General features: G+C 40.8%; 1 protein-coding gene across 1 annotated transcript; it reads right to left on the bottom strand.

Annotated features, from left to right (window-relative positions):
* Nucleotides 1-505: 505 nt before the first annotated feature.
* btc (betacellulin, epidermal growth factor family member) lies at nucleotides 506-6447 on the bottom strand. The gene is made up of 5 exons (XM_076283527.1): nucleotides 6129-6447; nucleotides 5306-5410; nucleotides 3804-3921; nucleotides 3091-3237; nucleotides 506-2795 (listed from the first exon to the last, which is right to left on the bottom strand). The coding sequence occupies exons 1-5, from the start codon at nucleotides 6166-6168 to the stop codon at nucleotides 2663-2665; spliced, it is 543 nt and encodes a 180-aa protein (XP_076139642.1). The 5' UTR covers nucleotides 6169-6447; the 3' UTR covers nucleotides 506-2662.
* Between the last annotated feature and the right edge of the window lie 7548 nt (nucleotides 6448-13995).

Here is a 13995-nt window from a genome sequence, read left to right as displayed (position 1 = left end):
AGGATGCAGCTGGATAATAGACTGGACTGGTCAGCAAATGTCGACAGTCTTTGAAGAAACAGGCAAAACGAGTGCTTTTTCCTAAGAAGGCTCCTTCAATATCTGTAGGAAACTCCTCCTGCAGTCAATTGTCACCAGTGTTCTCCTCAGTGCAGTGGTGGGCTGAGGAAGCAGCCTTAAGAAGCAGGATGCTTCTCATATGAATGGGCTGGGGAAGAGAGCTGTGCCTGGTGCGAAGCAAGATTCCTTTATGTCCGTGGCAGACAGACGGGTCCTGAATAAACTGCTGTGTCCATAGTCAAAGAAGTGCGATTAGTGTCTGTTCTGTACAACAGTCAGATTGCGGAATTTCTCTCTCAGGCCTTTCCTGCAATCATTGGGAGGGGGACATGCAGTCATCTGACTGTATAATTTGAAAGAATGCTGTCAAACAATTTAATGATCCTGGTTTGGACAGGCTGTTATTCATGTTGATCATAGATTCAAGTAAGTGACAAATATACCATTGCAAGTCAAAATATGTTTTAATTTACTGTGTGAATATGTAGACCTCTACAAAGCTTCTAAAAATACGTATGTGTACATTGAATCTGATAATTACTGCGTATAATTATCAATCATGGATAAAACACTAACAGCTACATTTGGAAAGTGAAACTGTAAACAGGTCTTTGCCAAAAAAACTGCATTAAGATGTGCTTTAACATCTAAACTATCACACTGGCAGTATAAACCAACAATCTAATACTGAGGTCAGTATAAACCCTTACAAATAATTTTGTGGGGTTTGACGTTTACCAACTATGTTGCATTACAGCATAATTGAATTTGCCTGTTGGATTTTAATCCAATAAACCTCATAACTAATTTTACAATAACACAACACTGTTTACATAAGACAAAACCCTCTGGACATTCTGAAATGATGCCTTTTCATAACAAAATCATACCACTAGCTTATGACTCTGTTCTTCCCAGAATAGGTTCTGAATTAGCTCAATGTTTGGGACAAATGAACACATTTCAAAGAATAAAGAATAAATAAATGAAACACATTATCTATAATGGACCATACCGAACAATTCACCTTCATCCTTAAAATCAGCATAATTCCATCCATTAATTAGTGGAATTCATTCAAGCAAGTGGCTGGTGAGACCAATTATAACTCAATTAGTCACATAATGGACTGACTGATGATTCTTGTTTAATTTAAAATTGACAATTAAAAATACAATTTAGCTTATTTCATATCTAATTTGTGCCGACCTCCACCAATGTTTTTGTATATGACAATGTATTATTAGCTTGATAATAAACACTTAATACCTTGCACAATGTATTGCAAGAGACGAACAAGTGAAACATCTGTAACTCTTAAGAAGAAGCAATGTGAGGTACACCACTTGATTAATCTGGACATAATATCATGAAAAGCTTGAGCCTCTAAGTGTAAACACATCTACACTAACAGTGTTGCGTGTGGAAAGGAGAATCTTATGAGACAACCAACATGCTCATCGGGCCTTTAGACCTTATTTTATGTCACCCCATGGGAAGAATGGGAGCAAATAGAACAAATCCTACTTTCTTTCTGCATTGATTGATTGCCAAGCCCACTCCCATCACCCACCCACCCACTCAAATTGAATTAAAAACCTAGACACGTCACGTTGATCTATAAGCACACCGGCAGGACGGGGTGTTCTGCTCCGTGACGAAGCGCCACTTGCCATGAATGCAGTAGTGCCATGTCACCCCAGCCCAGAGCTAATCCCTTTTTTTTCCACAGCTGCTGAGGCACGAATAGCTTGGTTCCGTGTTGTCATACAGTCACCCACTCACTTGTCTCTATATCTACTCCAGAGATCACCATCAAAGACTGCTGCACACATTTCCAATTGCCTTCTTCTGACTGAATAAAAATTTTAGATTGAGGGAGGAATGGGAGCTATCGTTCCTTGGGGCCATCAGCTTGTCCAGCAAGAGACAGCCCCTTTTGTTGAGCATCCCCGAACATAAATTTCATCATGAAACACAGATAAGTAAATGACAGCGTTGTATGCGATGAGGGATGAGGATCCTCTCTCTTTCTTTCTTTCTTTTTTTCCCTCACAGTCACTTCTTTCCAATCAACACATCACCTCAGTAGTCTAAGGCTGAAGTGTAGACTTCACTTTGTCTGGCTTTCCTGTGTGTTGTTAAGACAGGGCCACCCACATGCCATTAGCACAGGAGTCACAGACAAATCCCTCTCTGCCCTGTTTAGACCGAGACCAAGAGGCTTTTTGCGCCTTGAATCTGACAGCAGAGGCACTCAGCTCCGAACGCTCTTCTTCGTTGGTGTCTATATAAGGGTGTGGAAAGATCGAGTCATGCGTTATCCAGATGAGCCGACTCTCTCTCCCAGGTAATTCCCAGAGTACTGCCGAGTTACTGGAATTTGCTTCCATCCCATTCATCTGTCTGTGACAGCTATGGGAGTTCCACTTTGTGTGCGTTTTGGCGAGACGAATGGTTCCGAGCAAAAAGGATATGATTGATCTGCCCCAAGCTAAAATCTGACTGGTAGGGAAATGGAAACCTTCAGCGATGCATTGTTGATGATATCACCACCAAGACACCTGAGTGACATGACATCAGAGGAGCTGCGCACGCCGTCTCACACCGCATTTGTGGCCAGCGTTTCTGGAGCTGGAGCTGAGGCCTCACTGGAGATTATGGTGCGAAGCTTCTCAATCTCATCCTTTTTATTCTCCTCCCTTCTCTTCTTTTTTCTGCAGAGTTTAGGTCGACTGGAAAACACAAGGGGGACTGTTAAACTGCTGTAACTTCACAGTACATCATCAAATTGGCTGTGGAAGTAATTATTTAAATCTTCCATTTGCCTTACCAAGCATATGATTCAAAATCAGTCAGACTGACTGCATTTTGCATTGTGCACAAGTACAAAATGAAGTGGTGGCATCTCCATAATATCACCTTTCATCACTGAAGCTAGACAATATTGCATTGCTATACAGCATTGATCCAACATACATCAACTCAACTAGAAGAAGACACATGTGACTTGTAAAAAGGGTGACTCACTTTGTACATACGCAGATGAACACAAGCAGAATGATGAGGAGAACAAGCGCCACAATCACACAGGCAATGATGATCTGCCTCTTGTCTCCTATGAGCCAGTCAAACTGGTAATATTCACATCGGGAACCAGTGTATCCACTGGCACAACTTCAACAGGGTGCAAGCAACAAAAACATTTAAAAAAGAATAGAACACACAAGATGGTGTAAACCATGAGTAGAGGTAAATGCACGTGCGTGTATTGCACAAAACTGGACATTAAATTGTCTAATAGTATCCCAAATGACAGATAAGAATAAAACAACTTGACTTCTCTATACATTCGATAACTTCCCTGGTCTGAATGTAATGGTTTTGAAACATAAATTGTCTGCTTTCTTTCATTTCCTGAATCCTCAGGCCAGTTATGAGCAGCTTTGATGTGACCGGAGTATTGTCCTTCATAGGACACTGCATATGGGTTTCTGTACCCACTGGGCATCATGCTTTGTTTGATTTGAGCAGATCCAGTCACACAAGCTGTGTTTATTGTCATGCATCACTGTAAGCTACAAACTAATAATAAAAACTATGTCCTTCCTACCTAACCCATCCACCAGGGCTACTTTCTTTCTGCATTGATTGATTGCCAAGCCCACTCCCACACCCACCCACCCACCCACTCAAATTTAATTAAAAACCTAGACACATGTGACGTTGATCTATAAGCTCACCGGCAGGACGGGGTGTTCTGCTCCGTGACGAAGCGGCACTTGCCATGAATGCAGTAGTGCTTGTACTGTTCTGGACACTTGGAGAAATGGCCGTTCCATGTGTGAGTCTCTTTGGTCACTGCTCGGCACAAAAACAAAGCAGCGGATGAGCTGATGATTACACAACAATCCCAATGCTGGCTCTACTCTGGACAGACCAAACCACAGTGTTTAATATCATTCTGTCCAATTTGTCATTTTGTGTAATTTCAGTTAATAATTCAAAATGTGTTTCATTATGGTTGGCCACAATGGGTACACTCTTACCCAAGACCATTAGGCCTACAATAGCATACTGAATAGATATTTAACAATCCTGCTCTTAGCAAGCCAGCAACACAGTCATGGGTAGAGCCTGAAAACACATCTCTATGGGCACCTGTCTGGAAACAATAATTGTGTTCCTTCATTCAAGCTTAGTGTGGGTGTATTCAATCCCTCCAAACACGGTCTGAAATGACTTCCAATAAACCATTGTGATGGTCTCCCTGACTTCACCCAAAGCTTGTAACTACACTCCAATTAGGCTGCACATCTGGGTGCTCTGTTGCTGGTTTTGTTTGGTTCATTTCTTAAAATATCTCTGAAGCTCTGGAGGTCGGGCAGGCAGTGACGCAGTGTTTCAGCTTACAGTCTTAGCTAACCGAAGAGGTGGAATGTTGCACTGAAATTTGAACAAAATTCAGTGTGAATACAGTCAAACAACAATGGCTACATAAAAGAGAAAAGAGAAAGTAGCCTTCACTGTCAGAGTGTAACTCAGCAGTGTGTTTTGGTGCATATAGAGTGTAGTACAGGTCATTATAAAGCTAGCAAGGTGTGCTAGTTGCCAGTACCATCCAGAGTGTAAAAACCTGGCTTCCGGAAACCGGAGAGGCTGCCATCTTTCAGAATAACTTGGAAGTTAAATTGTCGTGGGTCTAATTACTGAGAGGCCACTCGTGTAATGTGATCTACACATGTACCAGTAGAAGCATGCACCTGCTGAGAACAACCCAACATTTCTGTGAAAAGCTTTTAGAAATTAAATGTAAAAAAATTTCCATTCCTCTATATTATTTTGTGATGAATGATCTGTTCTGACTGATCTATAAGACTGGAACTAAAATGGTTTAGCATTATATCATTGATAAACTTTAGACTTCCAAAATACAATGGCTCTATTCAAGACGCATTCCATTTGACAAAGAGGAGCCAAACTTGTTGGTCATAGAAAAGTATTACATTTCACACCATCAGCCAGAGGGGTGAAATGACCACAATCAACGCTCAGTATACAAGGTCAGCGATGGACACAACAATAGTATGAAAAATTATTGAGCCCAGTGTAAAGACTGATGAAGGAAGGATCAAAAGGAATGTATAAATGTGTGTGGGTGTAATTTGGGCATGGGCATAACGTATCTGACTTAGACAGAGAGAGTAACTGTGTTAAGGACATCAAAGATTTAGTGAGACTGTACCTGCACAGTTGCTGCTGTTGTCATTGGGAGTACAGGGTACAGTCTTGTTTGCTGATGCTTTTGTTGCATTCCATTCAGCCTGGGAGTGTTTGCATAGGCCTATAGCTACAGCCAGAAAACAAACAATAGCAGTAGTAATTTAAAAAAAAGATAAACAAATCTGGACAAAGTCAGCCTTTCCTTGCTTGACAGCAAAAATCTCAAAGCACAGGTCACAAGAGTGTGAGGAATGTATCACATACACTGTAATTAATTTTCTATCACACTAAAAACCATTAGGATTACCAGACATAATAAAAAGTAATCTTGTGCTTTACAAGACCTGTTGTGACTTAGGAATGTCATCTAATTATATCGACCAGGTTTTTTTTTTAATGGCATTTTTAATGGCATTGATTTTACATGATGTAACTAGGGGAAATGAGTTCAAGATGTGGACTAATGGTTAGAATACCTGAGCTGCTTGGGAGTTCTGTGTAAAAGAGGAGACATGAGGCTATGATTCCAAAGGCGAACAAAACATGTGAAATTAAACGAAGAAGCCTATGCTTTAGTATGACAGATCCAATGAATTGTTCAATAAATGATGAATGACGTGACCGCAGGTAGTCATTACGCACTTAGCCTAGGCCTACTTATTATATAGATATACAACATAAAAACAAACTTCACTTGACCAACTTCCCAACTGACGAGGTTACTGTTTACAAAAACGTCTGTATAGGTGCGACATTTGCCCACCAGATATGCCTATCTCCGCTTCCTTAAGAGCCGGTGGTTATAAGTAATAGGTGCTGCCGAGCAGAGATAAAGAATGTCTTACCTGTTATAAGTACAAATATGAGCTTGTAAGACCTTTCCATTGGTATTCAGAGCTGATGTTCTGAAACTGCAGTTTTCATTTTCCTCAAGAAGCTATCGCCTGCTCTCTTGCCTAGGCTACATATGGCACTAGCGTGCCAAGTGCTCCACTTTCAGTAGACCCAGTCGTCTGCGATAAAGGAATCCAAGGGAAAGTCTTACGCTAGCTTTCTCTAGAGCATTGGAAAAGTTGCGTTTAAAAACTTTTTTTCCTTTGAACGCTGTCCAGGTGACCACAGGAAGCACTTCTTAAGTGCAGCAGTATACCCAGCCAGAATGCAGACCAGCGTGGGGGTGGTACCGAAACTTCACAGTTCACACAACCCCCACTCTCTCTCCCTACTCCACCCACCTCTAGGAGCACTGGATGCAGGATCCAATATACCCCAGGAGAACCTGAATTCCTGAGAAATTAAACAAGCTGAAACGATGCTAAAACGGTGACACAATACATTTAAACAAAATGCAGGAAAATAATTTATACAAGTATAAAGACAGAGAGTGAAATATTGCTAACGGGACAGGATGACGCATCTGCACAATGAGAGGGAGGATGATTTACAGTTAACGTTTTGTTTCTGGTGTGAAAGTAGGCTATCGGATTCTTGAACCAGGCATTTCAGGAGGTTTGCGAGAAAATACATGAAATGTTAAATAGCCTACTAAAAAGGAAAAAGCATGCCGAGTAGCTGTCGGTAAAACTACCTGTTCACCACTTGGGCGTATACAGAGCCTTATAGATAGGGCTCTGAGCGTAGGCTATGTAATGGGACAACGGAACATCCCATCAACTGATGTTGGCAAATTCCTTAAATTTTTAAGAATGTTGGGTCATACTTACATGCAGGTACAACCAGAAATCCCGTCTATCAGGGACAAGTTCGAAATCAAAACGTTTTGCATCGTTTTGATAGGCTATGTTACGGCATGTTTGGTTGCAACGGTGTGCAACAGGGCTGAGTTCAAGATGGACAAAACGTTGCAACGTCTATGATTCAATGGTGTATTGAACACTGCAAGGGCTCTGAGAAGGCCATTGCTTTCTTTTCTACTGTAAATCTATTCCAAGTCTGATGAGATTGATGTAAATGTAGGTTTCATTCTGTTCAACTTTTCATTCTTATCTTTTACATCATCTGACTTTAGGATGATATGTTGGGTTCACAGCCTTTGTAATATGACACAGATAGCCTACCTTCTGACTTCATTTTGTTTTTCACTTGATAAAAAAGAAAAAAAAATCCCTTTAAATGCAAATCTATGAGTAACATGTTGCCTACATGTCATATTTGATAACTTATTGAATTTTGACTTGCATATTTCTTGTTGATATTATGATCACCTGACATGCACACAAATCTCACAATGCTCAAAACTAGTGTAGAAACATGTAGAAAAGAAGACTGAGGACATAGTTTGGGAAACACACCTTGAAAAGTAAACAATTTAGTGCCTTGTAGAGCCCTCTTAATGTGTTCAAAGGCAACGTTATCAGGGAAACTTGACCCAGATTCTACTTGAATGCACATCTTTTATCTCAAAAACTCTGCACCCTAGTGGTATAAATGAAGAACTGGACATTTGCCCTTTAAAACAACACTAATGAGATTTTTGTACCTTAAAAGAATCCTTCCAAAATCGTTTCAGTGCTCATCAACTCGTAACAGGGTGAATGGCACTTCTGCATTCGCTTCACAACCCTATCGGCTATAACCGCATATGCAGTTTGCCAGATCGGGGATCTGTAGTTCGATGGAATGAGACATAAGAAACTACAAATTTGACTTGCTTCTGATGTTGCAATACATCATACTTTCATAAAATCATGTAACATACTCTACATTGTCTGTGAACATCGTCGTTTCCAAAGCCAGTGCTGGATAAACAAATAGAAGTGTGTGTGCGACAGAGGAAAAGTGCTTTGGTGTTGCTTTAACGTGACTTCAATTCTAACGCTTTTTGTACCAGTTAGTCCCTGGAAGATCATGATGGGAATTATTTATGAGATGGGAATTACATTTTTGCATTCCTTCACAATATGTTGTTCCCACACTTTGAATGGTTTTACATTCACAACAATCATGTGGCATGCATTGTTTTTTAAAGAGGTTCTGATTATATTGATAGGGTTTATTGTAGGAGGTGATGTAAGCTATCTAATACTACATTCAGTAAACAAGACAGATTGTTTTTTTAAGTATATATATTTTGAAGTTTTATGCCTTTAATTGACAGGATAGTAGAGAATGACAGGAAGTGAGTGAGAGAGAGAGTCAGGGTGGGATCCGGAAAGGACCACGGGGCGGGAATCGAATCCAGGTCGCCGGCGTACGGTGCAGGTGCCCCAGTCAGTTGCACCCCGGCTGGGGCCAACAAGACAGATTGTTAACATTAAATTTATTTTATTTTTGTTAACTTGACAATTAGTTAATGTTAGGTAGCTAAATGTTAGGCTAAAACTCCAAATCAGAAAAAAAGCTGGGACATTGTGTAAAATGCAAATAAAAACAGAATGTGATCATATTTAGCAGCAAAAAAGGACATACCCAACATGTCAAATGTTGAAAATGAAAAATTTGACTATTTCATGGAAAATATATGTTCATTTTGAATTTGATTCCAGCAACATGTTTTAAAGAAAGTTGGGACAGGGAATGTTTGCTGCCTCACCTCTTCATTTAACAACATTCTGTAAATGTTTAGGAACTGAGGAGAGTTGCTTAGAGTTTTGAGAATGAAATGTTGTCCCATCACTGCCCAATATATATTGAGGTGGAAGTGCAGTTTCCTCAGAATGCCTGTGGGACTGGCCGTCGTTTCAGCACGTTGATGTTAGTGAGCCCCGACCAGCCATACAATCTCGAAGTTTCCCTACTGGTCGGGACTAATAGGGATATAGGATTTCAGCTGCTCAAGAGTATGGGGTATTCTTAGTCATGTTTTTCATTCCATGATGCACCTATTTGACAGGTCTGGACTGCAGACAGACCATTTTAGCACCTGGACTGGCAAAATACAGGTTTACACAGAGTGATGAATAGGCCTACCCCTACAGGTTTACACAGAGTGATGAATAGGCCTACCCCTACAGGTTTACACAGAGTGATGAATAGGCCTATACATTGTACCCCTACATCTTTGAGACCCTGCCCCTGCCTCTCTGGGATGCTCTTTTTCATACCCAATTGTGTTGCCAGTCATTAGTTGTAAAACATTCCTCCTTTTGTTTTCTTTTTTTGTTTCCTTTTCCAGGATTATGTTACCCCTGTCCCAACTTTTTTTTTTAAACATGTTGCTGGTATCAAATTCAAAATGAACATTTCCATGAAATAGTCAAATTTGTCATTTTTAACATTGGATATGTTGTCTGTGTCCTTTTTGAAACTAAATATGAGTTGAAGAGATTTGCAGATTATTACATTCTGTTTTTATTCGCATTTTACACAACGTCCCAACTTTTTCTGATTTGGGGCTGTAGTCTAGTGGGGCTGAGTTCTACCAGCACTCTGAGAATTAAGTTGCGGCTCAAAGGTTTAATTGCATAACATGAACTGAGGAGATAACATGACATGTACGAGGAGATAACATGACATGTACGAGGAGATAACATGACATGTACGAGGAGATCACATGACATGTACGAGGAGATCACATGACATGTACGAGGAGATCACATGACATGTACGAGGAGATCACATGACATGTACGAGGAGATAACATGACATGTACGAGGAGATAACATGACATGTACGAGGAGATAACATGACATGTACGAGGAGATCACATGACATGTACGAGGAGATCACATGACATGTACCATCCTTCTCCGCCTTCTTTTCGCTTTTCCTGTATTGTTAGAAACTCAACAATCACTGGTGCAATTACTGGTTTTCAACAACAATGAGCCTAGTGATACTCAAATTATGTTCCTGCAATGCAACACTTTATTTTGCTTATATGTTGTAGGCATGTTATAGAACATGTATAGAAGATGGTAACCGTAAGGAATTTTCTTATAGACCTATTTCATCCCACTGATGTTGCCACAAAATACTTTGCTCTATCCAGTGCTTGCTGACAACAGGAGACATTGGAGATGAAAATGTTGGCTCCTATTTGGTTTCGCTCCTTAACATTTAGGGTTTAGCAGCCAGTGGCTCCTAAGTCAGGCTATTTTTGTCTGGGGGCCTGGCATGCATGGATGTTTACTTACCATTTAGGAGATGACGTATGGGCTCTGCAAAGTTGAAGAAGACCTTGTTGAAGGCTATGCATGGACGTCATACAGAGGTATGTAGCCTAATTTTCAGAATGCGTGCATAATCACTTTGCGATTATGCCTACGACACTCAAGGCTTGTTGGGATTCGTACATGGTTTAACAGCATCTTTTTCAATAGGCCTGAGTTTGCATTTGGAGGATGAGGCTAGCTCTTGAAACGAGTGCACGTCGTGTTTTAGAACTGACAGCGACGTGAAATTGGGGACGCAATCACCTCTCTCTGGGGATTCTGGGTGCTCGATGTTGTTGTAAATACTGCCATCCAGTGGCCGAAACGCGATTTTTTAACAATGTGGAATCGAAACTTCAGCAAATGTGAAGCCAATACAAATGCGGTCATTTTAGTAAATATACCAATTTCACAGTGTCCAGGTGTCCGGCCTCATTGATGTTAATGATACCTTAATTGGCAGGGTAAAACGTCTTCCTGTTTCTGTCTTTCCTGTGGACTTTTCTCATAGACAGTAAAAGAAACGTTTCTTTTGCTGTCTATGGGACAGTGCTCTTCCACAGGAAGTTGATTTACACAGTTGCCCCATCTTGTGAAATGGGCTAATTGTGTGCTTATTTTACTAGGCTGACTATGCCCCTCACCTGATCATTTGGAATGTCACGTGTGGCCTATGTGTTTTTCAATGGATTTTTAAAAAATATTTCTGTGTGGAAGTGTTAACCCGTTTAATCCCTTCTGTTGGATTTGGGGAAGAAATGACACCTTAGAAAATCAAAACAGGTTGTCTTGATTAAAATGTAGCCTATCAATGTCATGTGACTAGTGTGAAAGGTCAAATGGCCAGATTCGTTTACAGTACATCCTGTTTGTGCCACTCTGCCGTCTTCCTAGTCACTGGAGGAAAATTTCTTCCTCAGACTTCTTCTAAAGGAAGTCATTAAAATATCTTAATTTAACAGACAGAACTATCAAATTTAGTACATGTACTCTTTAAAGGTTCTACTACTGATCTATGTTGAGATTTTTACTCCTCTACAGGACTGTAATGGAGGCTAAACGCAAGTAAACACAGTTTATCCACCTCTGACATTTCAGAAATAGAGTTTATCCACCTAACAAAAGAGTTTATTCACCAATTTGTAGCTTTTAACATTTAAAATAATCACACTGTATTATGCACAGTAGGAAAGGAGTGGGGTGCACAGAGAAAGAGAAGACCCTTCAGCAATACACAAGGAGCAGGGATGCAGTGGAGGCTAAGCGCAAGTAAGCACAGTTTACTCACCTCTGAAATTTCAGAAATATTTTTTATCCACCTCTCAAAAGAGTTTATTCACCAATTGCATCTTTTAATGTATTTAAAAATCACACTGTATTATCCACATTCACAATGTGTACACTCATCAACACTCTAGGAACCATTTAATACCACTGGTATTGTGATAAACATTGGACAATAACCTCCACCGTCATCAAACATGTTCTGAATGCCTTTTTAAAAAATCACACATCACATGGCACAGTCCACCTTGATCACCAAATTCATAGTTTACCCACGTCTTATTTTACCACTACACCCCTGTCTGTATATACACCGTGTTCCAAATTATTATGCAAACTGGATTTAAGTGTCATAAACATTTTTTTTTTTTTTAAATTAAACTCAAGGATGGTATTGTGTCTCAGGGCTCTTTGGATCATTGAAATCAATCTCAGACACCTGTGATAGTTTGCCAGTTTGCCAGGTGAGCCCAATCAAAGAAAAACTAGGATGTTCTACATTAGTAAGCATGCCACAAAAGCGTAAAATTGTGCACTACCTTGGACAAAGTATGAAAACATTGGATATTTCCCGAAGACTTATGCGTGATCATCGTACTGTGAAGAAATGTGACGCTGATTCAGAGCACAGGCGGGTCCGTGCAGACAAAGGCATAAGGATTAAGAGAGCAGCTGCTAAACTGCCATTGCTGGTGCCTCTGGAGTCCCGTGAACCTCAAGGTGTAGGATCCTCAAGAAGTTTGCAAGTGTGCATAAACCTACTATTAGGCCACCCCTAAACAATGCTCACAAGCAGAAATGGTTGCAGTGGGCTCAGGAATACATGAAAATGAAATTACAACCCAGAATACAACCACAGAGGCCACACTGACCACTGAGGAAGAGAAGCCCACGCCACAGCCTGCTGGCCTCTCAGACGTCCATCCAGGCAGCCAGAGCGCCCCACACCACTCGCTAAACCCTCACCCCAGGCCATGAGCATGCACGCTACGCACGCCACCACACCATTTCACAGGCCTCAGGCACACTGACTTTTCCTTCACCTTTTCCTGACCACTGAGGAAGAGAAGCCCACGCCACAGCCTGCTGTGTGGCACACGGATACAATTCGGAGGGCAATTCTGCACGGATTTGTCAAGAGAAGGAGCCTTACTACATGAAGGCCAAAGAGGGAATTCAATAAACAATTAAATGGATAGATAGCCTATTTAACATTGCATTAACATTTGTGTTACGAGGCGGTCCCGCAGAAAGAACTAACTGCTACCCTACAGGCTACCCCTACGTGTGGTGCACAGACTTGTAAGTAGGTCCGTGTGTGAATGCATGTGTGTGTGTCAGCTTGGCAGGATCCTCAGAGAGCCAAAGGTTGTCCTAATGCCACAGTTCATGTGGCAACAAACGAAAGGGGAGAACCTTGGCCATGCTCCTCCAGCAGGCCTCGAAACCCAATTCTGTGTCTCCTGATTGAGAGAACAGGTGTAATTTACCAATTAGCCACAGGTAGTGACATCACTGAAGCCCCGCCTGTCAGTCAGTGCTATCCCTACCATGTGACCCTAATCTATCCCAACATTTGTGTTTACAATAAATGTATTGTATTTAATTTAATTTATAACACGTAGTGTTGTTCCTCTATTATCTCATGTTACATTTGAGTTATCAGACTAAGCAATTATATACAGTACAGCTAATTCCACAATTATTGGCACCCCTGTTAAAGTTGAGTAAAAATGTATATACTGTACATTTCACAATGAAAACAATGAGGAAAATACAGTCTTGAAGGGAAGCAAATTTATTATTTACTTCATCAAGCATAATGATAAATAAATACATTTAACAAAAGCACTTAGTCTTACAACATCTAATAAAGTAACAGAATACAACTTGCTTTCTACAGAATTTCTACAGATCATCCAGATTCCTGGGTCCCCTCCTGCACATTCTCCTCTTTAGCCCCCAAACCAAGCAGATAATGTGTAAGCATGGGTCAGGATGGGACTCTTTTCAGTATAGTCATCCTTATTTATCCACCAGACTGATCTTGAGTTCAGTTCTTTTTTGTAATAATTCCAATAATTGTGGAGGGTGCTGTATATTGACGTGTCCTCTGCAAATGACAAGCATTTACTTGGCATTGCAGGTACAGTGCAGTAATGTGCTGTACCAGCTGAAAAGCAAGGCTTTCTTTACCTTTCATGGTTGGTAGCTCAGTCCTTGTGATGCGCTGTGCTGATCTGAGCACTACCCTCTGTCAAGCTTTGCGGTCATGGGTGGTGCTGTTGCCATGCCATGCTGCTGCCAGTCAGAA

Source organism: Alosa pseudoharengus, unplaced genomic scaffold, assembly GCF_046254945.1.
Source record: "Alosa pseudoharengus isolate Yale_2024_CS ecotype anadromous, Long Island Sound unplaced genomic scaffold, YU_APseudo_1.1 YU_APseudo_1.1_scf_14, whole genome shotgun sequence".
In the NCBI taxonomy this organism is placed as follows: Eukaryota; Metazoa; Chordata; class Actinopteri; order Clupeiformes; family Clupeidae; genus Alosa; species Alosa pseudoharengus.
This window is presented reverse-complemented; position numbering and strand designations above follow the sequence as displayed.